This window comes from Pseudonaja textilis, chromosome 17 (genome assembly GCF_049901715.1).
Source record: "Pseudonaja textilis isolate UNSWEBS1 chromosome 17, rPseTex1.2, whole genome shotgun sequence".
NCBI lineage: Eukaryota > Metazoa > Chordata > Lepidosauria > Squamata > Elapidae > Pseudonaja > Pseudonaja textilis.
The window spans coordinates 7,721,840-7,748,425 of NC_142006.1; the positions used below are offsets into that span (position 1 = coordinate 7,721,840).

Sequence of the window (26,586 nt, forward strand, 5' to 3'; positions counted from 1 at the left end):
AAGCTTCTTGGATGAGAAGCGAAACGTCTTCAAGGTAAAACCAAGAAAGTCCAATTGCCTTTTGAAAAAGAAAAAGAAAAGAAAGCACCTTTGGGGCAACCATGCGGTGGATGATTGAGCATCTCTCCATAAACTGGGTCACGGTTTGAGAGTTTTGTATCCTTGTCGTAACTAAAATTGTTAAAACAAGTCTGGGACAATATTAAAAAGAAAAACCAGCCAGATCCTTTCCAAAAACTCTGTAAAAGGGGTGATTTTTGTAGCTCATAATGCTTTGGAGACTAGATCAGTTTTGATTCTAGAAATGTTGTGTATTATTTACGTGGTTCACTTTTATTTCTGTTTAAACCTAGAGGAAGAAGCTATTTTATTATGTATCTGAACTCAACAAAGTTGGAAGTTACTTTCTCCCCCCCATATTTTATCTTTCTTTTCTTGTAATTCTGCTTTTTCTTGCTTTGTTTCTTTTTCTAACTTTTTACTATGATTCTGTATTTTATCCCTTTTAAAATTCAACAACAATATTATCTGCACATGATGCAATCTATTACGATTGTGAGTAGCGTTTTAGGTCCAATAAGTATCTGCAGCTCCCAGGAAAACATAGAATCAAATGGGCAGAATCATTCGATTATTAGAAACACACCGTGAGAAAACAACTTGAACAAGCTTCTTCGCAGCCACATGGAAATATCCTGCCTGCTTAATATCAAAAAGTATTTATCTATTTAGAAAATGTATATGACCTCCCGGTCACTTTGAGTGACTCTGGACAGCTTACAAAAAAAAAAAATTTATATTGTCAATTGAGTCTCCATTCGCTTGGTTGATTCAGAGATATTGCAAACGGCACGTGTGCCTCTTCTAAATTCGACCAAGGGTAGATCCTCACCCTTTAGCCTTAGAGTTTGGCTAGGCTCTGGATTAAATGTCTTTTTAAAGGCCCATCTTTCAACCATGGCATAAGCTTTCCTAAATGGACATGTTGAAGACAGAAGCCCCCTTTGGACAGACGGTATTTGCAAGAGAGAAAGCGGGGTGGGGGGGGGGAAAGGCACCCGTGGCTCCATCTATTCAGCTAGGATTTTCAGAAAGATGCAATATTTATACCCTGCATCGACTCCTTACCAATTACACTCACCCATTCCCCGGTTTCCATAGCAGAGGATTTTGGAGTAGCTGCTATGAAACGCACATAGTTTCTCTCTAACTGCCCACCCCTCCCAAACCTTTTGGGAGGGGGGTTGTCTTTGAGTGGGGAGGGGGGGGGTGAGGGAGAACCCTCCTGAATGTTAGACAAAAGCTAATGTACAACCAGAAATGTCGTCTTTTGTCTGCTGGCAGGCCACTTGCAAAGTCATATTATGTCGCGCCGATTGAAGTGACCATGTTTTAACCCTCTCTGGGCACAAAGACGGCCCTAAATTTTAGTGACAAGCGTGAAGTGGGGAAAGAAAGACCAGGGAGAAAAGAAGAGGGGCCGAGATTAGAAGCAGCCCGAAAGTCAAAAAGGCAGAGGAGAAGATTTAAAACAACAACAAAAAAACAACAACAACGATTAAAATCGATTAAAAACAACAACAACAATCTCCGGGCACCCTACATTTAGATTGATTGTAGAGCCAATTCCGGTTTGTCAGAGTTGAATTATAAATTCTTTCACACCAGGGGAAAAAAAGTAGCCCATTTCTGAGTGTGTTGTTAATGTACTTTGTGGGGAGGAACGTGACAACGGAACGGCTCTTCATTTCCTTCTCCCCATTTTAATCTACATCAGTTTTATGCTTTAGATCTAGAAAATGTCCTGCCCTGCCCAGCAATAACAATAAATAAATAAAAAAGGACATCCTTGCATGGTCTTGGGGAAGGAAGGAAGGAAGGAAGAAGACTAAAATGGAGCTTTCTCAAATTTCTTCTTCCTAGTCATGACATCCCTGAGGACTGGCGACTTCATAATCACGACTGTCCTTGGAGAACCGCATCCCTGAGGTTGCAAAGTAGGCCCAAGCAACCTAATTCAGGTTGGGTTTGCTTGCTTTCCAAATGAAGGTGACTTCACTGGGTCTCAGCAAAGGCTGGCAATGAATCATGGCTCCGCTTTGAAGGACTGGTGGATAGTGGATATAATGCCCCTTTGGACAGACACCAGCCGCTTCTCAGCCGCCCTAGTAGAGGCAGTTTGAGGGAGGACCTCTAGGGAAAAGCGCGAAGGGCGCATTGGATCCTAATGCTGAGGGCAGCTCCTATTATTGTTTTAAACGACCACGAAACAGCCGTTCAGGGGTCCCCGCTTGCCCTCTGCCTTTCTTGGTTCCCACCCTAAGGGACCCTCCAGCTATGCAAGCCGGCTCCGTTCAGCCAAAGACTGCGCGCACCAAGGCGAAGGAAGCGTGGGCGGCCGCGGCGTCGCGGCGCCTGGCCTTCGCTCTGGGCTCCCCCGAGGAAGGAGCCCTGGGCCAGTTTCTGGGCTGAGGCCCACTTTCTTTCTCCCTGGGGGGGGGGAGGCCCAGAAGCTCGCTTGGGGCTTGAACCCGGCTCTCCTTCGGTATGTCTGCAACTCGGGGGGAAAGCGCGCCCGGGGCGCAGCGCCCTAGCCAGGTGATTCGCACCAAGAGCGCACGGGCTCTCCCGCAAAAGGAGGGACTTCGGGAGCCCGACCAACTCTCCAAGGCGCTCTTCGGCTCTTACGCCGGGCGGTGGGGATGACCGAAGCCGGGTCTGGCTGGCTCCGCCACGTCCACCTAAGCGGCGAGGTTGTCGTCCCCGCCTGCCCCGCGGCAGGTGCGTAATGGCGATCCCACCCCGCCCCGCGAACATCTTCAGGATCGCTCGCCGACTCCTAGTTTAAGCTCAGATTAAGACGGCGGGAAGTAGAAGGATGCCCCTCTCCCCAAGTGGGGGGGACGCGCGAACAGATTCATAAAGGTGGGGAAATAAAGGGCGATTTCTTTAAAAGGGATGAAGAGAAAGAGAAAAGAAAAGCGGGTGCGGAGGGAGGGAGGAAGGAAGGAATAGAAAAGGAAAACAACAGGGAGAAGTAAAAAAGGGAAATGAAATAGAGGGGGAAACGAGAAGGGAAGGAAGGGAAGAAGGGAAGAAGGAGAGAAAAGAAAAAAACGGGAAAAGGGAATTAAGGAAAGCAAAAAGACGAGGAGGGGGAAAAGAAAGGAAAAGAGGAAAGGAAGAAGAAGAAGAAGAAGAAGAAGAAGAAGAAGAAGAAGAAGAAGAAGAAGAAGAAGAAGAAGAAGAAGAAGAAGAAGAAGAAGAAGAAGAAGAAGAAGAAGAAGAAAGCTGGGGGGGGGATTTCTTCAGCGGGAACACATAGGCCAGCTCCTTCTTTCCACCCCCCATAAAAAAAAAAAAAAACCCCACAGGTCCGGTGAAGGGGCGGCTTCACTTGGCTGGGAAGCGCCGACTTTTATCTTCCCCTCGAGCGAGCGAGCGAGCGAAGAAGCCACCGCGTCGCCTCTCCAATCCCGACGCGCTCACCGGGCAGCCAGAAACCGACGGCCGGGCCGAGCAGTCCCTCCGGCCGAACCGGCGGGGGTTGCAAAGCCGGAATTTTGCGTGCGTTTGTGCGTGGGGATCCTCCTCGCTCTCTGAGCTCGGTTTGTTTTCTTGCAAACGTTGCACGGACAAACCCAGGATTCCTTCCAGCCCCGTAAACACGTCGCCAGTTTTACCCGAGGGTGGGGCTGGGGGGAGAGAGAGAGAGACTGTCCCACCCCACCTACTACCCCTTTGGAGTAGTCTTACTCCAGAAAGTTTTGGAGTATCGAAATGAATTCCCGAAAGTCGCGAAAATCGGTCTGGAAAGCCAGCTTCGAACCCTCGCCGAATCCGAATTAAGGGACGCGCCTTCCGCGATCTCGTTCGTTTAAAAAAAAAAGGGGGGGGTCTTTAATCCTTGCCAGGCTGAGTCCAGATTAGGTTGGCAGGAAAAAGAGGCGCCGTTTCAACACACCAGGAAGATGGAAAACGAAAGAACCTTTTTTTAAAATATAAATCTAACTTACCCGCGAACACCACAATGAAACAGGGATGCGTGATTTAAAGACGGGGGAAAAAGGCGCTTTTCGGTTTTATTTGCCCATCGATTTTGGGGAGATGGATTCCAAAGAATCTATCCCCCCTCCTTCTATGTTGACTGCCAATCTTTTTAGTTTGGAGGTTGCCGGGGAAAATCCAGCTCCAATAACTTTAGTTATAAGCAGTTTGCATTTATTTTGGAGAAGGCCGTCTTCCCACCCACCCATTCCTAAAAATAAATGAAACTCTTCCTTTAGACACCCCCGTGCTCTATTTTTTTTTTTTTGCAGCACTATATTCAGAAAGGATTTTTTAAATTTTAATTTTTTAAAAAATATATCCTTGAAACCTTTCTTCTATTGCACAACTTTCCTTGGGAATATGCAACGCCTCTTTTCCCTTCCAAATGCATTTGCATGCGAGTTAAAATAATGATGATTAATGGCTCCTTCGAGAGGGAGGCTTTTGCTGGTTTCTCCCCAGACAGTTTAGGATCGAAATACCAACCTAAAAACAGGCTGGGGGGGACAACCACCCTTCCTTCACCCAGTGTTTTTAAAAAAGTAATAGAAGGGTCATAACAATATTTGGATAGGGGTTTCAACTGCACTTATAAAATTCCTCACCGATGGACTGTGTCTATAAATACACATCTTGCTTTCAAAAATAAAATATCTTTTAAAAAGGGAATGTTTTTATTTATTTATTTTCCCCATTTCTAAACCACTTCTCTCCTTCAGAGAGATTTGAATCGCTTCGTGGAAAGGAGGAGAGATCGATTTTAAGACATGCCCACCTAAAAGAAAATTGAGAAGAGGAGGTTTGTTTCAGAAAGAGAAAACAGAAAGGAAAAGGTAGGGAAAGGGAAGGCTATAAATTGTTTCCTTGAAAAAAAAAATAATGACAGTGACATCTCTTGGAAAAAAAAACCACACACACACACACACAAATAACCCGAGGGGAAGGCAAGCAGCTCAGAGACGATTTGAGTAGGAAGTGGCCCAAATCTTCCAAAAATGCAACACAAAAAAAACACGATCCAAGTTGGATCGGAGACCCCCACAAGGAAAGGACAAAGACACCCGGCCTTTACTCACTCAAAGCGTAACTTAACAAGCTTGGGAATAAGCTTAATAAATGAGACGTACAGTGAGCCATCTGCCCCCACCCTAAATCCACTTGTGGTGAAAACCCATTTTCGGGGGGTCCAACCTCCACTACCTACCCCAAATACACTGTGTAGCCTTTTTTTCTTTTTCTTTTTGAATTGCACACAACAAGCCTGCAGAGTAGCTCTAAGAAGAGGGGAGGATAAAAGGAAAGAGAGATCGGAGGGAAACCCCTTCAAGGCAGGGAGGGGGAGGAAGATTTAAGAGAATGGAGTCCCTTTCGAGAAACAATGGAACATTTCTCTCCGGAAGTCGCAACAATGGGTTTTAAAGCAAAAGGGTGGAGCTATGGCCCTTTGATCCGAAAAGTTGGCCTTATTCTCTTGGGAATCCTCCTAAATTTTCCGCCTTCACTGCTTTACGCCTCTCCCAATACTACCCGGATGCCGTTATAAATGAGATCAAACCAGGGAAGGCAGCGGTGAAGAATTCCAGCGGCTAAAAAGGAAAGGTTAATAACAATAACAACAATAACAGCAGCAATACTAACAATAAGGGTAAAGGTCTTACTGTTGGTAGTCTTGCTTGCAGTAAAGCTTCCGGTCTCGGAAGTAGCAGCTAGTGGTTAGCGCCTGTTGGCAGACGGCGCATTGCAAGCACTCTTCGTGCCACGAGGATTCATTGACACGCATCAGGAAACGGTCGGAGATGGGACGCTGGCACCCCTCACAAACCGACTGGTGTTGGCAATCCGGACCCTGAAGAGAGGAAGAGGGGGGGGGGGGAAAGATGTGTGAAAAAAAAAAGAGAAAGAAAGACAAGGCAGAATCACACACACACACACACACACACACCCCTCCGAAAAAGCACAAATCCACAGGGTTGTTTTAAGGATTGGTTCACCCAGGGGCCAAACGCTGGCTTTGAAAGGCCTGGAGGGACCTTTATTTTTATTTTTTATTTTTATATTTTGTTATCTCAAGGCTTCCTTTTCCGCCAGGAAAAGAGAGACAGGGGTGAGCTTCTGATGGGAATCCAACTATTTACAACTCCTGTTCTTGATGATTAATACCTCTCCTGCCATTGCTGGTTTACTCAGAAGGAAGCAGCCAAGACTCACTTGCAAGAAAACACACCTGGAATTCTGGCCAAGGCAAAAGTCACCTTTAGCCTCTTCTGTCCCTGATCTCTGTCACTTGGAATCATCACCCCAAAACATTGATTGCACCACAGTAGTTACCACCATCCTTATATTTTATACTAGCAATAGCACTACTGTAGCAGACAGTTGTCATTATTATTATTATCTCATTTGGCCTGGCTCAAAAAGAAAACCCTAAGAAGATAAAGGCCAAGGAGAACAAAATAATAATTGCACTATATAAACACACCAAGAAGTTTGTCTCAATGCTCACCAAGTTAAAAACACAGAGTCCCCCTCCACGCCATTCAGCCCTGGCCTAAATGGTTCACGTTCCTCTAATTCAATAGCGAATAAATTTAATATTTTTTTTTAAAAAAAACCCAAACAATTCAGTACATTATTAAGACAAATGGTGGCCTAATATCAGGGCTTATTAACTGCGTGATGATGAACCCTACTAATGCCAACTCCAGGTGGAAAGGTGGCAGTGCAGCAGGAGTGTGAGGCAGAGAGAAAGCCTGCCCTTGTAAATCAGAAGAGACAAGGGAGTTGGCTGGATTGACAGCCTACAAATCTCCTTTTTGGAAGAAGTTTTCTCGGAATTTGGCACGCGGTTGTTACTGGCTGGAAAAGGCGCAGAATTTCCAGGGAAAGTTGTCTTAAAGAGCGACCGTGTTCGCTGACAGCAGCTGGGCCGGCTTCGGATCCACACGGGGATGGGAGCAATTGGGAAATGGGGGGGGGGAGGAAAGAGCCGAGTTGACGTGGGGATTGAGGCCCGGTTGAAACGGGAAGAAGTAGGGTTCTTAGTTGTGAGGTTTGCAAAGAGGGAAGGAGGGAGGGGAGAGAGAAAAATATATATACCCCGAGCGCATCTGGCCTTCCGGAAGAGAGGCGAAAGGGAAGCGGTGGGTCGGATTTTCTCCGCTTCGTCAGAGAACTTCAACACTAAATCAGTGCGCCGCGAGAAGTAGCGGGGAGGCGCGCAACACCCAGAGACAACCACGCCAACACACCGTCCCTTCCAATTCAGGGGCTCCCCTTCGGGATACGCCCGAGCTGAGCGCTTCGGCCCGCCTGGCAGGCGTCGCTCCGTTTTAGCCAGAGTTTTAACAAGCGTGCCAAACAACCGAACTCTCTTGGAATCCGGGGAGCGTCCACCGCGGGTGCCCCTTCTGACGTGCCCGGGAGGAAAGCGAGATCCAGCGGCCTATTTTTGTTTTCTTTCTTTCTTTTTCTTTTCTCGGCCTCGCCAAGGAAGGTAAAAGCGCAACGATTCAGGTTCAGAAGTTGGACCGCGCGAAACGCAGCCTGGCGATCAAGCGCCAGTTTCTCAAAGCAGCTGGTTTGAAAGAGGGGCGCGCGTACCCACCCTCCAAAAAGAGGGAGGTTTGAAGGGCCGGGGTGGGTGGAACCGTAATGGATTGGAAACTGGCAAAGGGATAAAATAAATTGCAAGGGCTGCGGTCGGCGTTTTGGATAAACACGGGAAGGGGAAAACACACACACACACACACACACTCGTGTATCACTCAGTTCGGGGTGTAAATCAAGGCCGGGCGCGCAAGTGGCGTGAAAGTGATTCCTACCAGCCTGCTCTGCCCTTTACGGGTGGATTCTCGGCCGGGATAACTCGCCTCTCTCCCTCCACAAGTTGCCGACTATCTCTAGCCGCAATTGGTCGGCGCTGGAAACCGGAGGGGAAAGGAGGAAGGGGCGCGCGGCTGCTCCCCCGTGCCAGGATCGGGGTCAAGGAAGGCGAGTTTTATATATGTACATCTGGGGGGTGGGGGTGGGGGTGGGGGGGGAGAAAACTTACGGGAAAAGTTGGGAGGGGAGCAAAGAGGAAGCGAGGAAGAGCCAAACTCACCCAGCAGGACTCCCAAAGTCGCGGGCCCAGAGCGCAGCGGTCGATCCTCCATTTTAATCCCGTCCAGCATCTTGGCGCAATTGACCGAGCCGCGAGTCAAGCAGTTTTCCAGCGCCTCCGGTCCCGCGGCTACGTCCATGGGGCGGAAGGCGAGCTACGGAAGGGGGGTGGGGGGGGGGAAGCAGCGGCCGTTTAGTGGCCGCCCCGGCTGGGATCCGGACCGCGGAGCAGCGGGACGGCGCCGAGGGCAAAGGCGAGCTGAGCGCAGCCTAGAGGCCGAAGGAGCCGTCCGTCCATCGGCGGGGCGGCCGGGCAGGTCACCTGCTGGCTGAAAGGCGCCTCCGGGGCCCCTCTCGGGGTGGAGGGGGCGGCCAGGCCCTCCCCGAAGCAGGGAGACGCCCGGCACTGCATGCACCTGCGAGCGCAAAAGCTGTTCTCCTCTGGAGCTCTCCTCGGCCCAAATGCCATCCAAAACTCCCGAGCCGGGAGGCGCTCAGTTTACAAGCGGCGGAAAGCTGCTGCGGAGGAATACCTCCGCCCCGCCGCCGCCGCCGCCACCTCCCCTCCCCTCTCCTGCGCCTCCCCTCCTTTTCCCAAAAAGGCGGGGGGGGGGAGAGAGAGTGAGAGTGAGAGAGACCGAGAGAGAAGAAGAGGAGGAGGGGAAAGGGAATGAAAAAAAACTTGCTGACATTTGAACTCCCAATCGGTGTGCCTAATATCCCTACGCCGCAGTGAGGCGGTCCCTCGCCTGTCAAATAGTGCGTCCGCTTACGCTCCCTCCCCTCCCCCCTCCACCCCAAAATGGGGGCAGCCCTCCAAAAAGTGAACCGAGGAAGGAAAGAAAAACGGAGCGACGGGGATCGAGAAATAAGGCAGGGAGGAGAGAAAATGGGGGGGGGGAGAGACGAGGCAAGCCCCCCCTCCCTGGAGGGGCAGTCGGCCGTGACAAAAGGAGCCGTCAGTCAGGTAGAGAACAGGGGGAGAATTTCGGCAGGTAAGCCGTCCGGAGACGGAAAAAGAAGAGTTTTCGCTTCGGGTAGAAAGGGAAGGAGTCGGAAGCAGAGAAATGGTGGGAAGGAAAGATTGAAGAAAGAGAGAAAAGAGACTTTACGGTTGGACTGCTTAAAATGAATACTTGGGTAAGAAAAGGTGGAAGACTTGCAAAAGGGAGGGGTACTTAGGGACTATCCAGCTCCAGTCCTCTGAACAGGGCGGGGAGGGGAGGGGGGGATGCAGAGAAGGAAGGGAGGAAGAAAAAGGCTGCGGGGATCCCTGCCCCCCTCCCTTCTCCTGTCAAAGAGACCCCGCGCTCAAGTAAGCCGCCTAAACTCACAAGGAACCTCGCCCGGCAGGTAAGCGCCTTTGCTTCCCTTCCCTTCTACGGGATACGCGCCTTTCCTTCCACCTGGACGCCGCCGCTACCTGAAGGTTATGTTTGGGAAGGGGAACAAATGGGGGACGGGGAGGGTTCTCTGCTGGGTTGGGGGAACCGGCGGCGAGAAAGCATCTGGAGGGTTACCAAATGGGCAGCCGGACTGGAGGTCCCTCCATCCGGGATTCGGAGTCAGGAAAACCTGGTTGGTGGAGCCGTAACTAGCCCCTCTCTTCTCCCTGCCTCTTGCGTGATGAGGGGAGTGGGGGACACAGGGGAGGGTGTGTAGCTTGGCACTTGGAGAAGTTGGGGGGGGACCCTTAGAAACGCGCGCAGATGCCTCAAACACGGCCACACTCCGATTCGGGCGACTTCAGCCTTTCCCCAAAACGCCAAACCAAATTCTGCGCCCAGGATTTGGATGGGGGGTGTCGTCTTAAATCTCCCCCAAAAAGTTTTAAACCCGCCTGGCGGATCACCACCTCTGATTTTCAACCTCTGGAGCGAGCGGTCCAGGCTTCCCGGCCGTCCCAAAAGCGACAAACCCACCCGCGCACAAGCGCCCACCCCTCTCGCTTGCAGACACCTTCGCCGCCCTCTCGTGCCAAGTTCTCTGCGTGTTTCCACCCCCACCCCACCCCCACCCGCTTCGGCGTGTACCCTTCTTCGGTGGCGGTGGGGCGGGGCGAGAGAGGAATGAGTGCCTGAAATTTTGAGCGGGGCTGGGGGAGAAAAAGAAGGCCTATCCGGACGCGATTGCCCCGAACTTTTTCAATTCCAATCCCGCTCCCTGGCGCGCGTAAAAACGCAAGCCGCTTTGGACCGGGGTTTGGCGAATGATACACCCCCCCCCTCTTTTCTTTTTAAATAGAGACGCCTATAGGATTCCACTTTTTTCTTTCTCCTTCTGGGCCTGCTTTGTGAACGCGAGTGCGCTGCGCTTCTGAACTGCAGGTAGAGACAGGCCTCAAAAACGGGATCCCCCTTTCCGGCAACGTTAGCTCGGCTTGGCGTTTAGTTTTATTTCCATCCTGAAGAAAACGAAGTTGTCTAAACTGCCGGTGGAATCTTAGATATTTCGTTCTCAAGGGAGACAGACGTTTCAATTGTCGGCTCTCTCTTTTGGGCGGGGCGAGCTGGGGGAGGATTAAGAAATGACAAGCTCCTAGTTTGTGCTGCCCGCCAGGATGAGGCTGGATCCCAATTCACCCCACCTTCGAGTAGACCCATTGGGAATTGGTGGAAAGAAGCAGGCTTTGAGCCTGCTTGGCTGCTGTAGATTATATGCTCGGTTCAAGATAAAAGTTATTTACAATCTTACCCTGAGTCTATAAACTGGGTTACGGGGCGGCGTTCCCTACAGTTGTTAACTCTGACAGCTTCTGAGTACATCTTTCGTTTCCAGTTTCCAAAGTAGAAGATTTATTAACTTTCACAAGAATATCGAGGTGCAATGGGAAGGGAATGATCAGCCTTTAACTCCTCAGCCCAGCTCTTCTCACGGGGTTGTTGTGGGGGAAATAGGATGCGGAAAGGGCACTGTTTGTGTTTCCTGGCCTTTAGTTACTTACAAAATAAAAATGACGGGATAGGGGGGGAAAAAAAACCCTTATAAAATAACTTATAAAAGATGGAATAAAATCAAACCCCCGTTGTTATGGTTCCTTAAGCTTGGTTCCTTACATTTTTAATTATGTTTTGGAACAGAGAGGTAGACGTTTTCGTTTTCCCAAAATGCAGAGTGCAAAATGCCAGAGGAAGGAAAAATATCTCAGTTATAGACATTATTTGCCTATCAAAGCAGACCATATAAACGTGCAGGGGGCCCTCTCCTTGGATACTTTTCCCCACCCCGAATCTCCTTGTCTCTCCCAACTTGCATTGCAGGGCATCCAGAAATCTGCCAAGCTTGGATAACTTTCCTTTGATATTCCTCTTTCTTTCTTTCCCAGTTTAGAGATCTCTATCTGAGTGTTTTTTTCCCCTCAGCCAGTAAAAATGCGATTTCTGCAGTCTGCGAGGGAAGAAAATCAGCCGCAGCTTATAATAAAGTGCTTTAAATTTGGAGCTCGGAATTAAAAACCAACATTTCAAGACCCTGAAAGCTGAGTGGATTGGGGGGAAAAAGTGGTTCAGCCGAAAGTAAAATCCAAAGTCTCTCTTTATCTAACCAAATTCAGTTTCCCCCGAAACAGAGTTTTCTTTCTCCAGCTTATCCCTCGCTCTTACCACCAGAAGAGAATTCCTGACCAAGAATTGAATAATTCGGAAAAACCGAAAAGTGCCTAGGAACTGAACCAATCATTTGCGCTGGAGTCCAGAAAAATTGCCATTAGGCCTTGTTGCCGGTTTATCTAGTCCAGATATTTTACGACCCCTGGGCCACATCCAACCTTTTGGCTGTCTTGCCTCGCTCGCATGGATTTTTATTTTGGTTTTATTTGGAAAATGACTTTAAAAACAAACAAACAAAAAAACAATGTAGATGCGTGAATATGAAACATATTTCACAGTCCTCTTGGCTTGGCTCTCCGCCAGAGTCCCAGTTTCTCGCCTCTTGGGGGAAATTAATTGCCCACCTCTGATCTAGTTTAATAAAGGAGCTCAACCCCCGTGGATGGCTAAACCAGGTTAGGTTCCATTTCCCCATTCTGGAAATCTGCTTCCCGTCCGGAGTCGCTAAGGGGCGACTCTGGAAAGGACCCCCCATTCTTGAAAGGGATGGGCATAAATAGAATAAAACAAAACGAATCGCTGGGGAAAGGAGATTGCGTGGAGAGGGTAGGTTCGGACAAGAGGCGCTCCGGTTTGAATGAAACAGACTTCCCCGGGATCTCTTTTCTATTTCAACCCGCGTTGAACGGAATACCTTCCTGAACCCAGTAGTTGCGCCCCCACGAAATGCCACTGGCCTGGATTCCTGGCTAACCTACCAAACCTACCAAGCAGCCTTTTTGTCCTAACCAGAAATTTAGCCACGATTAACGCTGAGGGACAAACGAAGTGACCTGGTTTAAAGAAGTCGTGTGAAAGAAACCAAAGTGCGCGCAGTTTGAAGGACGGGGATTATTTCAGGGCAAGAGATGTAACACCCCCTCCCCCCACCAAAAAAAATAACTCAGGAAAAACCATCTATAGAGGGGAAACAAAAATTAATCCCAGGCGCCACTTACCTTGTCTTCGTTCCTCACTGGGGCCGACCACTTTCACCCAACGGTAACCAACTTCTGTCCAGTATCAAGACCGAATCGAAGGCCTGGGAGCATCCCCCGATTTTCCCATTTGAGGGATGGCGGGGAGGAAGCAACTTTCATTCTTTGGGGGCGGTGCGCCTGAAGCCCAAAGCTACAGATCCGTGTAGAGCTGTAACGTGCGAATCGGCTTGCTCTCTTTTCCAAGGAGAGCGGGTGGGAATGAAATCGCCCTTGAGTTTGAAGGTAGCTTACTTTCGAGAAGACTGAAAGAGAAAGCAGACAGGAACACCGGTTAGCCTGCAGTCCCACCGAGCGAGGCTAGAAACTGTAGCTGTGGTGGGGGGTTGATTTGACTCCATTCATCCTGGGTGAATCGAAGTTTGGACATTGCTTGGCTCTAACCTGCATTTTGATCCCCCCTTTTCTCCCACCTCTCCCTGCTTGCGTGCCCATGGACTCCCCCCTCCCCCCCTCCCCGCAATAGGGTCTGGATTCTCCCATTCGAATCCAAGCTGGATTTCCTAGTGGTCTCCCATTCAAGCTATAACTTCTGGTTCACCCACGGAAAAACGGAAGAGCTGCCCTATTTTTTGCTTAGCTCAATCTCTCTTCCCTCTGCTATCCCAATTCAGAATAACAGAATAATTCCTAGCACCTCAGAAGGATTTCTCACCCCCCCCCCCACATCCAGGAATGATCCTAAATCCACCGTTTTGACAGAGATTGGGATTATATTTCACCCCCATAATTGAATAAACTATATGACGAAGGTGCGAGACGTTTCATCCAAGCCAAATAGTAGCTGAGATCCTGGGATAATCCCAGCCTGTGGAAAGGCAGAGGCAGACTCAAAAATCCATCTGAGTTAGGCTAAATGGAGATTATATGCAGTAAAGGTCTCAAAATATTCTGAGATATTTTTTAAAAGCATCTTGCTTTAACTTTAGCTTAATTTAAAAAACAACAACAACACCCGATCGATCTCTCTCTCTCTCAATTTCAAGAGGAAGGTGCTTGCTTAGAAACGGGACTTTTTAAGGCTTTGCATTAAGCCATAGTTTGCTTAAACAAAGTTAGCTGGCTGGGTCAAGTGAAACTTGTATGGGGTAGCAGAATTTGAGAGAATGAGAGGGTGGAGTTTAGCTTTGCAACTCTAATCAGATGTGGTTTATTTAAAAACCAGGTAAACTATGGTTCAGACTGCATCAACCAGGTTAAACCATCTTTAAAGAAGTCGGGGAAACAGCTAATAAATCTGAAGGTGTCCTATTACACTATAAATGCAGTCTATTATGATATCTCTCTCTATATATATATATATCTACATATCTAGCTAGCTAGGTAGGTAGATAGATAGATAGATAGATAGATAGATAGATAGATAGATAGATGGATGGATAGATGAGAGAAAGAGCTTGCGCCCCAGAGAGAGAGAGAGAGAGAGAGAGAGAGAGAGAGAGAGAGAGAGAGAGAGAGAGAAAGCTTGCTTTCACATGACTGTTTAGAAATCTCTGTTGTATCCCAACGGGAGGGGGGGAGGTGGAAACCTGATAAACAAAGGGCATCCACCTCCAATTAAATTTACCTAAACAAACAAACAAAAAAACTAATCTCGTGTTATACCTCTAAATTCCGCAGGATAGTTTGAGAACATGTTGGTTTTAAAGAGAAGGAAGGTTGCCTAACTTGCCTGTTTTTTAGACGCAATCCTGCGCAAGAGGCCTCCTTTCCCAAACGCCCTAACTTGCCAGCCTTAACGAGCGGAGCCTCCCCTAATTGGTCATCTAATCCCTAGGCACACATAGCCCATCATCCCTGTACCCCTAGGCTACCTGGGCCCTGCAAGATGGGTGTGGCAGTTCATGCTAGAAGGTGCCAGTCTAAAAAAAAACCATGTTGGGTGCACCTCCATGTCTCTTGTTTAACCAGGGATGAAAGCTGGAAGTTGAAGCTTGGCTTGTAGGTATAACAGGTTGGGTTGGGTTGGCCCCAACCCAACACGGAACCCAAGATGGACCCCATCGATTACTGAATTCACTTTCTTCCAACCCCATAAGCCACTGGATCCGAGACCTATGGACAGCCTGGGATGTGTCTTACTGTGAACTGCCACACCCATCTTGCAGGGCCCATGTAGCCTAGGGGTACGGGGATGATGGGCTATGTGTGCCTTGGGATTAGATGACCAATTAGGGGAGGCTCCGCTGGTTAAGGCTGGCAAGTTAGGGCATTTGGGAAACGAACAGGATTGCGTCTAAAAAGCAGGCAGTTTAGGCAACCTCCCTTCCCCTTTAAAACCGACGTGTTCTCAATATATATATTTTTGCCTTGGGGTAAAATGTGGGGTAGATGCTCAACCCCTTCAGTCTGTTGAGGCCTCCCTGTGTTTTTTTTAAGCCAAGCAGGTTGGTCCAGTTCCACAGCATCCTAAATGGAAGGCACAACATGGCAGGCCGAGGTGGGGTGGACTGGTGTGTGCGGCGGCCCAGGGTGTGGCGTGCAGGCTCAGAACCTGGGGTGATGCGGCTGCCCTTAAACCAGGGTTAGGAATCCAGGAGGTGCGCAACCTAGCTCCCAGAATCTCGGGTTAATAGTGGCCAGGCCAGGCCAGGCCTTGCGCTCCTTTTGCCCCCTAGTGGTCCAGGTGCAGAACCCCCCCCGCGCCCCCTCTCGGTCCTTCTTTCTCCGCGGCCCCATCGAGGATGATGGGCCGACCGATCCCTTTTATAAGCGACTTGAAGGCTTCATCTCGTTCGATGGGGGAAGAGGGGAGTCTCAGTCGTTTTGGGGGGACGGGACGGGAGAGACCCTTCCAATTCTTCCCCTTTTTGACCGAGGTAAAGGGAGGGGAAACACGAAGGCAACAAGCGCGGCGGCTCCGGACCCCTTCAGATGAAAGCGAACCCTCGGATCACCCATCTCTGCCTTCCTCGGCTGGTTGTTTCCCAGGGCTTAGGAAAACCAAGGCGGTGAAGAAACGGCAGAAAGCAGGAATGCCGGGCGAGCTGGGGCCGTCTGGAGGAGTGCAGCGCTTGTGCCTGAGTCAGCGAAGCCGAGATAAAAATAAACCCGCGGCTTTCTTCCAACGCACGCTTAATCTGGGCGATGCTGAGCGGGCAAACCTGGTTATGATGGAACAGAAGAAGCACCAGGAGGGATTCTCTCTCCGGTCGCTGGCTCGGATCACAGCCGACGCGATCCTCTTCATTGGACGCAGGGAACTGGGATTTTACGGCACCCAAGTTTAGACCCAAACGGATCCACTCTGGGTGTCTTACGGGTTAGAAGCCTCTTTGGATATCCGGGAACAAAACCCAAAACAAAACCTCGGGGTCCCAAAGAGCGGAGAGATTTTCAACTTGATCACACACCCCTTTGCCCCCCACCCCCTCCCCCGTCGTGGCGGTGGGCACCATTCAGACGATGCGTTGAAAGGTAAAGCATCAAATCAGCGCCGGAAGCTTCGCGGCTCAGTTCGAGGTAGGCGACGTGAGCAGACCAACTTTGCAAACAAACCAGGGTTAGACCAAGCCTAGCCCGTGAAGACGGAAACGAAAGCGGCCAGCCTAACCCGAACCCGAACCCTTCAATCGACAAGCTTAAACCCACAGGGCGACTTTGCCACGTGCTGGGGGGGAGAGAGAATAAATTTCCTTTCCTTCGTTAAGTATATTTGCGATCAGCTGTCATTTTTCCCCCAAGTTGGCACCCTGGTACCTGGGGAGAAGGGAGGTGGGGCCGTAAATTTGGCAGCCGCATTTATGTTATTTATTTAGCTTTATAAATAAGTAAAATAAATAATAAATAAATGCCAGGATAAGGTGCTAAGCTATATTTCTAGAGAGTCGCTTGCTTGGCCGTTTTTCTATTTTGCTTCAGATGGCTCCTTTTTGGTGTGTGTGTGTGAGAAAGAGAGAGAGAGATTGAAACTCACAAGGTGCATTCAATAAACTGGATCCAAAGTCCATGAAGTGACTTAATTGCACCAGCAACATATTTAATATTCATTTGTCAAAGGACACCAACAGTAAATAGTTGTAAAAAAAAAAATCCATATATAACTTAAAAAGAACCCACCAACTTCTTTAATTGTCAAAAGTTAGAGAGGCAGGTTTAGGATGGCGCCCCGGCATTTCCTAGGTAGGCACTTCCGTGGTTCCCCTTCCCTAGCATAGGTGAGGTGGGGGGGGTCATTTTGGGTCTAAATTAGAGAATCTGTTGCCTTGGAAGAAAGGGGGTCAGGCATGAAAGAAAGAAGGGCGCCTGGATTGCCAGTGCCTAATTCTGTCACCCTTTCCTGGTTTGTTTCCCTCCTTAAATATTCAGACAACGGGCTGGCTGACACTTGGGGATTCTTCTTCTAGGAACTATTTTCTAAAAGAAAGAAAGAAAGAAAGAGGGGGGGAAAGAAAGAAAGAAAAAGAGAAAGAAAGAAAAGAAAGAAAGAAAGAAAGAAAGAAAGAAAGAAAGAAAGAAAGAAAGAAAGAAAGAAAGAAAGAAAGAAAGAAAGAAAGAAAGAAAGAAAGAAAAACCCATTATGTGAGGTGTCTTAACTACTTGATCTTGGCTCAATTTGTACAGGGCTACTGGGAGGCAGGGATCGCGTGATGGTTTAGGACGATGGGACTTGTAGGGCTGACCTCCGGGGACAAAAGTCAGCCGCTGTCAGGCTAGGTAGCAGAAACGAGCTGGGGACTTTTCGGAGCCCAACATAGCAGCTGTTACGCCAGGAGTTGGGGCAAAAAGGCCCTGGAGGAGCTGTCCTCTCTCCAGGAAGGGAGAGTCGGAGAAGTCGGAGCAATTCTGTTTCCCAGTAAAGAAAAGGGAGGGAGGGAGGGAGGGAGGGAGGGAGGGAAGGAAGGAAGGAAGGAAGGAAGGAAGGAAGGAAGGAAGGAAGGAAGGAAGGAAGGAAGGAAGGAAGGAAGGAAGGAAGGAAGATCACTGATGATGTTACCTAGTTGGGTAATGCAAGAAAACTTTTTCTCTGCAAGAAAACCACCAAGCTCGGAGAGCACAAAGCACAACTGAAACGGCTCCCAAATATTCTCTCACTTTCGGTTTCTCAGGGTAAACCCAGGGATCCTTTCCTTCTCTCCCTATCTATCAACATGCCCTCTATTCCGCCCCACCTTTCAACTCACAAAAAGCTCCCTTCGACACCAATTCTTGCAGAATTGTTGAGCGGGCACTAAAAAAAAAAATGCCAAAAATTGAAACAAAAAGGAAATTTATTTCCATTTCAGAGCTCCATACCCTGGCCTGACAATTTTTTTTTTGAAATTAAAAAAAGAAAAAGAAAAGATTGTGGTAAGATAGAAATATGAAAAACAAACAAACACATTAAAGCAAGGGAAAACAGGCCCAGCTGCGAAACTATGTGCCTCTGGCACCCACTTCGTCCTCCAGGATATCTCTGGAGCCCATATCAACCCCAAAGGTGTTCTTCAGAAGGAAGGAATGGCAGACTGCCAGACGGCACACGGTTGGTTTTGGGGTGGATATTCACCTGATTGGAGCAGGGGGGAGGGAGAGGGGAGAGAGAATAAGGCAGAGAAAGAGAGAGAACGAGAAAGAACAAAGAGAAAGGGAGAAAGGCTGGGGAAGAGAGAGGGAGAAAGAAAGAGAGAGAGACTGGGAGAGAGAGAAAGAGAAAGAGAAAAGGAGGGGGAGGAAAGAAAGGCGTGGAGGGAGAGAAAGAGAGAGGACAGAGGAGAAAGTGAGCTACGGGGTGGCAAATAATAACCTTTGGGATTTGAAACTCTGCAACCACTCTTGCCTTGTTCTGCAGAGAGAAGGGATCAGAGATGGTGGCAACTGATCATAGATGACCTTCATTTCCTACTCTTTGGAATGAAGACACACAGAACTGGATCCAGGGATCTTGGTTAGTTCGCCCAGACCAATCCAGGAGTAAAACTCCTACAGATGTTTTGCACCCTAAACCTTTTTTCCCACCTGTTGAGAGGCTTTCACATATTTTCTTGAAAGGCAGGTAAACTCCTGCAAGTCAGGGTCAAATTTTATGCCTGCCTGCTAACGGTTTCAGGGTGCCATTTCTACTTCCTTATGCGCGGCGTTTTTGCCCCACGTTTTCCCATGGCCAGGGTTTCTGGGGTGGGTGGGTTCCACGTCAATTTGGGACTAGATCAGGCGGACTCCCCACCTCCTTCCAGAAACGCGAAGACGGTCCCTTTTCTTTGCGCGCAATCTCCAGTCTCCAGTCTTCTTATCGCTGGAGAATCAATTCCGCTAACCAGGTTCGCCACAAACTCTCCCAACTGGGAGCTGCTGAAGGGAGAAAAGGGGAGAGAGAACAGCCAATGTAGGCTAGCTGAGTTTCGCAGCCTCCCCTGGGCTTGCTGTGAATTGCGGTGCGGGTTTATCGCTGCCTTTAGAATGCGCGTCTCCCTGTCTTTTTGGAGAGCCGTGCGCCCTGGGCGCCAAGATCCCTTTTTCTCCTTGCTCAGATGTTCCAATCTAAAATCGACATATATATTTTTTTCTGTGCCAGAATTGAGGATTCCCAACAGGAGGGGATCTGGTTCAGCCTCTTAATTTGTGGAAGCTTTTTAGCTTCTCGTTCACCGACTTCTCTCTCTCTCTCTCAAGCCGTTGGCCAACAGTTGTTAGTTGGTTATGTGCCATCAAATTGGTGCCGACTCTTAAGTGGACAGAGGGATAGATTTTTCTCTGGGATGACCTGTCCCTAACCGGATCCTTTCAGTCTTCCAAAGGTGAATCTAAACTGCCACTATAACTGACTCCTTCCCTTTTACTGCTTCCACCTTCTCAGCATCAAAGGCGGCTTCTCTAGAAAGTTGAGGGAAGTTCGCATAATACGTCCGAAGAAGGATGAATCTGAACTTCGTGGAATGGTTTCATCATCCCTTGAGTTTGTTTGGTTCTCCATAATATCCTTGTCTTTTGCAACATCAATATCCAAAAGCATCAATGCCCTTCTTTTTCTCCCGCTTCTTCAAGCTTTTGGAGAGCATAATTTCTAAATATTTCAGTCATGAGAATCTCTTGACAAAATAAGACATTTTTCTTGTTGCTTGCTGCCATTAAGCGCTTAGATTTTGAAACTGTCCAACTCCAACAAAGTCTTTTTTTGTAAAAGAAATTCTCAAATTAGTCCATTGGAAAAAATATTTTAATGTATATTCCCTCTAGCCACAATTTCTTCTCTCCAGCCAAGCCTAATTTCTAATGTTAGGGTTCAAGTTTTGTGGAAGTCTTCTTATATCGTAGAATAATTAAATCTTGAACTACTTTCTCTGATGTAAAGCCCCTCTGCTGAAATTGTCAAAATCCAGAGAGGGGGAAAAGTCATTTTAAAGTCTCCAGCTGTACAGCTACAGACCTGATCCCAGAGTAATAACTGAGCCGAGAGGGAAGAAGAACATTGATCACAAAGCACTAAAAAGTAGATTATATAAAGGTCCCACCATCTCCCCATTTTTGCATTGCTCCCTTTTGTTTATTATTGTTGTTGTTGTTGTTGTTGTTGTTGTTGTTAATCTTAACGTTTTAATTTTCAATGCCCAACATTTTTGGAATATTTCCTTAACCTTCTAACTCTTTATATTGTTTATGTTTGACAGTGAGTTTCGTGACGTATAAATGTAATAAATAAATAAGAATGGCCATGGAGGAAGGAATCGAACCAGGCAACTTCCTTCGGAGCTTAACTGAGATTTACTTTTGAGTAGGCAGTGATTATCAGCTCCAGCCCTGCCAGATAAGGATCAAAGCCCTGAAAAGTTACAAGGCATCCTAAAGATCAAGGCACCTGTTCAGCTGGTTTAAGTGGCTCCAAAAATAACGTGATTATCCCACAAATTTCCAGCTACCTGGAGCAATTTACAGGGAGTTTTCTCACTGCAAGTCTTGGTCCTCCCCTAATGTCTGACTCTCCTCACCTGGTCCTTTCCCTCCTAACTATTTAAGGTAACTTTAAAGAGGGCGGAGAAACATCACCTTTGCTTGTAGTTGCTGTAAGGAAGACCAGAATAATAATAATAATAATAATTCTTCTTCTTCTTCTTCTTCTTCTTCTTCTTCTTCTTCTTCTTCTTCTTCTTCTTCTTCTTCTTCTTCTTCTTCTTCTTCTTCTTCTTCTTCTTCTTCTTCTTCTTCTTCTTCTTCTTCTTCTTCTTCTTCTTCTTCTTCTTCTTCTTCTTCCTCTTCTTCTTCTTCTTCTTCCCCTTCTCTTTCCTTTTTCCTTTTTCCTTCTTCTTCCTCCTCTTCTTCCACCTCCTCTTCCTCCTCTTTACACACATTGAATGGCCAGATGCAATGCTCCTTCTTTCTTCTCTTTCTCCTTCTCCTTTTCTACTCATTATCTATCTTCTCCTCTTCAAATTCTTCTATGTTGGGGAAACAAACCCTATAAAATTTCTTTCATTGCATCATAGGCCAGCATACAACCCATCACATTATGGTTTTGATCGTGTGACTCCACTCCAAAATCGAGCGCTTAAAGGTGGACAATTATGTCAGGCTGGTTGGGTTGTCTACTGGTTCTTGCTAAGGTTTGGGTGTAGGTGAAGGAAGACAGTGAATATGAAATGGGTGGAAGACCATTAAAGAAAGATCCAAGCTAAAACTAATGATCAGAACTATTAATCAGTAGGACGGCTTTCCTCCAGAAGTTGTGGTTGCTCCATCACTAGAGGTTTTCAAGAAGAGACTGGACAACCAATTTACCAGGCTGGTACAATATAAGGTCTCCTGCTGAGGCAGGGGGTTGGACTAGAAGACCTTTGGGGTCTCTTTCAGTCTTATTATGTTCTTCATTCTAAACTCAAGGAGACTTGGGGCTCGTTTTTAATCACCTGGACACTTAAGAGATTTTGACCTCCTTCTTGTTTTCTGCAGCCGCAGCAAAGGCACCTGAGAACTGAAACTCTGCCTCTTTCTTGCCTGGAAGACACCAACTAGACAGGAAGGTGAACTAATGCCTTTAGACTGTCCCTTTCCATCTGCTTCAGATAACGGAGAGAAGGGAAGAGCAGCCTGGCCAGACTGCCACGAAGGAGCATTACCGTTTGAAATGAACGCCGAAAAAGATAAGCAAGGAAGAGAAAACGCCCAGATTTTTGCCAGGTGGAAAAAACTGCATTTATCATGGATTTGGGCATTTGGAAGCCCAGGTTGCATAGGCCCTTACATTCATCGCCAGAAATGCGGTACGGTATTTTGGAACTAGGTTACTTTGAGGTGTGTTTCACATGATTTTATAAATATTGGATGCTGCCTTTCTGTACATGAACATGTACTACTCCACGTAAGGAATTATACGGTGTGTGAAGGACCCCCTGAGGATTTCATTCCGCAAGCCATTGCCAGATATAAGGGGGGTGGGGTAATCATCGCGGCGGCTCAGGGGCTAAGACGCTGAGCTTGTCAATCAGAAAGGTTGGCAGTTCGAACCCCTACCGCTGCGTGACGGAGTGAGCTCCCATTCCTTGTCCCAATAGCTTCTGCCAACCTACCAGTTCGAAAGTATAAAAAAGATGCAAGTAGAAAAATAGGGACCCCTTTGGTGGGAAGGGAACGGCGTTCCGTGAGCCTTCGAAGGCATTCAGTCATGCTGGCCACATGACCACGGAGACGTCTTTTGGTCAGCGCTGGCTCTTTGGCTTTGTAATAGAGATGAGCAGCGCCCCCCAGAGCCAAAAAACACCTAGCACAGATGTGCGAGGGAAACTTTTACCTTGATCATCTCTTTCAAGGCCATTGAGCCAGTGCTATCCTAAGACATTTCCATGGTCATGTGGCCAGCATGACATCAAAGGACCCTGTAACCTTCCCAACAGAGTGGTACCTATTTATCTACCTGCACTGGCATGCTTTTGAACTGCTAGGATGGCAGGAGCTGGGGCGAGGGCAGGAGCTTGCCCCGTCATGTGGAGCTTGGGTCACGAACCTGCGCTGCCTGCTTTCCAGCCGACAAGCGTCTTCACATCTGAGCCCCTGTGCCACCGCATACTACATCTCTAATACCTATTAATTAGTCTCACCTTGTCTGTGAGCACCAACTCTTCTTGTCCATCCCTCAGAAGACGATCCTTCTTCGCATTTTCACACTTCTAAAGCACTATGGAGTTCATCCTGCCTTTATATTTGTGGGTGAGAGGCTGGGCAGGTCTGCTGTGGAGCCACCTAGTCCAGATTCCTGAAGTAGCACCTCCATTGTCTAAGCTGAAGCAATAAAGATAGTGGATGGGACAAGAATTAAGACCACGGTGGCCTGGAAAGCGTGGACAATATCTTGTCCCTCCCACCCCTACCCCAATGATTGGTAAAAACTTTGTAGGTGAGATCCCATAACTTCGTTATGAGACGGTCTCGAGGTGTAGACCAATGCCCCTTCCCACAACAACCAAACCTCCACTGGTCTATCAGGAGAAGTGTCTACTTTTGAGCTTCCTACTTTGGCCTACAGAAAGCTGGTCTAGATATACAACCGGTCCAAAAGATATTTGCTTTATGGAATTGCAATAAACAGGTAGCTGAATAAGACTCATCCTGAGATCCGGAAGCTGGGTGGGTCTAGAGATTTCACCCAGGGGTTTAGAGGATGCCGTATAGGTTGGACCAATGGAACAGAATATTTGTAGCTCAGGGTTGATCTGTGAGGTCCTTGGTGCTCTCTGAGTTTGGTTATTTTGCCTTATAGTTAGAATGCCCACTTGTGTTTGGGCTGAAAGGGAGGAATGAGTTGTAAATGAATTATGACTGAATTGATATAGTAAGACATGCAGACCATTGAAATAAACTTGAGACAATTAGAAAGATATTCTTGTGGGACATGGCTACAGGGAGTGCTCAATTGATGGCCATAACTGAGCCTCAAATTTAGGTCGCTAAGTAAGATGTTTGCTCAGTGAGTCCTGTCCCATTTTTAACCACCTTTGCTGCCACTGTGGTTTGTTAACATTGGTAACACAGTTGTTAGGTGAATCCAGCTTGTCAGAAGGTCGCAAAAAGGGGATCTTGTCTCACACACACACACACACACACACACACACACCAGGGACATAAGTATGAGTCCACTGCCAAGGGGCTGAATGTTGACATGACCAAGGGGATGCATGGGTCGTAAGTATGAAAAACGGCCATAAGTTGCTTTTTCCCCCAGTGCCGTCTTCACTTTGAAGTGCCACTAAATGGACAGTCAAGGTTTATTTGTATAACTAAAATGATGCCTGGTTAATGCCTTGAATTCACGCTGCAACCTTCTGCTCACAGCTTCGTTGATCTTCAGGTTCTACTCCAAGAAATTAACAAATTCATTAACTTATTGCCTGGATTCCAAAGGGAGCCAACTCTATCACATGACAGCCTTAATTTTCAGTTTACAAGCAGCTGTTTTTCTGGGCAAATAGCATCCAGACTTATGCCCCAAACAAGTTTTAACTGAGTTTTGGAAGAAATTATACAGGTTCATCTTCCTTCTTGGAATATTCCTCTCTGAAATATAATCACCCCGGGAAAGGGAGGGAAAAAAACTCTACGAAAATAAAAATAAAATCACCTTGAATATGAAATACAGTTCATCTATGAAAGGCAGATGTGAACTGTTTGGGCTATTTAGTACACGGCTTAACATTAGAAAAACACAGATTAATGAAGAAAAACGTCACCCGTTGGGCTTGATTGGCAGGTGAGAATAATTACCAGCCTTCCACTTCCCTTGCTGTTGTCTTAAGCTGGTCCAAAGTTAAGAATTGTTTGTGTGTATTAGAATAGTAGAAGAATCAATTACATTGGTCTGAAAGAGGGGGACGGGGCGGTGGGGGTAAACCCTTCAATTATTTCAGGACTGTTCTAAGACAAGGTCAAAGTTCTCCCTGATTTTTAATTGGAGGATAAAGGACAATCTTACAAAAGCGGAGGGTTGGCCAACTGATCTTGTCAGCTTGGACATTTCTACTCTCGGAGAGACCTAAATCGGAAAGAAAATACGAAATTGGGTGAGACATGACCATGTTCTTCATGGATGAAAAAGGAAACCCAGAAAGAGAAAGAGAGAGAGATGCTATCTTACACTTTCTCACAATAAACAATATTATTTTATGGAGAGGAGAAAAGGAGAAGGAGAAAGAAGAAGAGGAGGAGGAAGAGGAAGAGGAGGAAGAGGAAGAGGAGGAGGAGGAGGAGGAGGAAGAAGAAGAAGAAGAAGAAGAAGAAGAAGGAGAAGAAGAAGAAGAAGAAGAAGAAGAAGAAGAAGAAGAAGAAGAAGAAGAGGAAGAGGAAGAGGAAGAGGAAGAAGAAGAAGAAGAAGAAGAAGAAGAAGAAGAAGAAGAAGAAGAAGAAGAAGAAGAAGAAGAAGATTATTTCAATTTCCTAGTGACTTTAAAAATAAAAACAAAAAACCAAACCACCAAAATTCAGCAGGTGGCAGCAGCAGAAATAACCGGCTGGGAATCATTCACCGAGATGAACTGACTGCTGAAACAACCGTGGATGAAAGAAAAACAGTGGGGAGAAAAAAAGAGGCTACGGATTGAGATTATGGTGTGAAGCGGCAAAACGATAAGAATGACAGGGTTTGGAAAACACAAAATAGACATTGGAACTGGCATGGGGGGGCGGGGGGGAGAGCTAGATATTCTTTCAGTGGAGTCCTGTGTGCTCTCTCCACTTGGTTGTTTTCTTGCAGACATTTCCTTACCCAACTAGGTAACGTTATCAGTGTTAGAAGGTTTGTGCTAGTGACAAAGTCCCACAAGAGCAAATCTGACCCCTTTACTGGCACTGATGATGTTACCACTGATGGTATCTTGGTCTGCAACAAAGCAACCATGATCACAGTTCTCTCTCTCCCTCCCTCCCTCCCGCACCCATCCATCCACCCACCCACCCACCCATCTATCTATCTATCTTTCTGGGTGTGGGTGGGTGGGTGGAAGAGAGAGGGGGAGGGAGAGAGAGAGGGAGGGAGAGAGGAAGAGAGAGAAATCCACTTACCATACGTATACATATTGAGCAATTCTCTCTTTTTGGGGGTGGGTAAGGAGACTACAAGCAGCTAAGGTTATCCTGAGGTCTGGAATGAATCCATGCCAAATTAAATCCCACTTATTTGCTGTTCCTTTTTAAATGCAGACCTGGTATCATTTATTACTCCCAAGGGGACCTGCCCTTTCCAAACACCCCAGCTCTTAGGAACCATCTTGGGAGCCGAAGACAGGTGAATTACCCCTGATTTACTTCTATCTGCATATTCCCCTATAACGTTCCCTTTCTCTCTCTCTCTCTCCCTTGCCCCTCTTCCGTCTTTTTAATTATTAACATTTGCACATCTGCACCCCCATTAATGCAGGGACTTATGGGTGGGATCGATCAGAGACTGAACCAGGAGAAAGGGGTTCTTAATTATTCGTTTAATTGTTCCGGGGGATCTTGCTGAGGGCGGATGAAGCTCTGGCACCCATACATTCATTCTGGCAATTTTACTGGGGCTGCTCTATTCCAGCCACGGGAGACAACTAGAGAAGTTTTTTTCTTTTCTCCTCCACAGATATTCCAGTCCTCTTCCTTGAACGTTCAGCTTTCGTTAAAAAGAGGGTTGGGAGGGGGGAAATATGTTTTTGAGCTGGAGGGTGCCCTGTTCTCTTAAACAAAGTCAGTTCAGAATGGAGCAAGGAGGAGACGGCTTCCAGAAGAAATCCGTCCTGATGAACCTGGGATCAGAAAGGCAACCGCCTGTATGGCTTTTGTAATAATGCAAAGGTGCTTGTGTTGATTGAAAACGACCCTAGTGGACTTCAGACTGAGCCACTGTCAGCCCCGATTCGTTTACTTGGCTGGCTTAATCACAGTTTACGGAAACCCTGTGGTCTGGAAGAGAAGAAGAG

General features: G+C 47.5%; 1 protein-coding gene across 2 annotated transcripts in view; it reads right to left on the reverse strand.

Annotated features, from left to right (window-relative positions):
• Positions 1-8,670, reverse strand: part of LMX1B (LIM homeobox transcription factor 1 beta) — a 91,588-nt gene extending 82,918 nt beyond the window's left edge. Inside the window, exons 1-3 of one of the 2 annotated variants that reach the window (XM_087914736.1) lie at positions 8,163-8,670; positions 6,741-6,749; positions 5,709-5,896 (exon numbers count right to left, since the gene is read on the reverse strand). In XM_087914736.1, coding sequence (XP_087770862.1) covers positions 5,709-5,896; positions 6,741-6,749; positions 8,163-8,291 — 326 coding nt within the window. In that variant the 5' untranslated portion in view covers positions 8,292-8,670. Of the gene's footprint in view, positions 1-5,708; positions 5,897-6,740; positions 6,750-8,149 lie in introns of both variants that reach the window. The other variant, XM_087914737.1, reaches the window with a different exon arrangement.
• Positions 8,671-26,586: the final 17,916 nt, after the last annotated feature.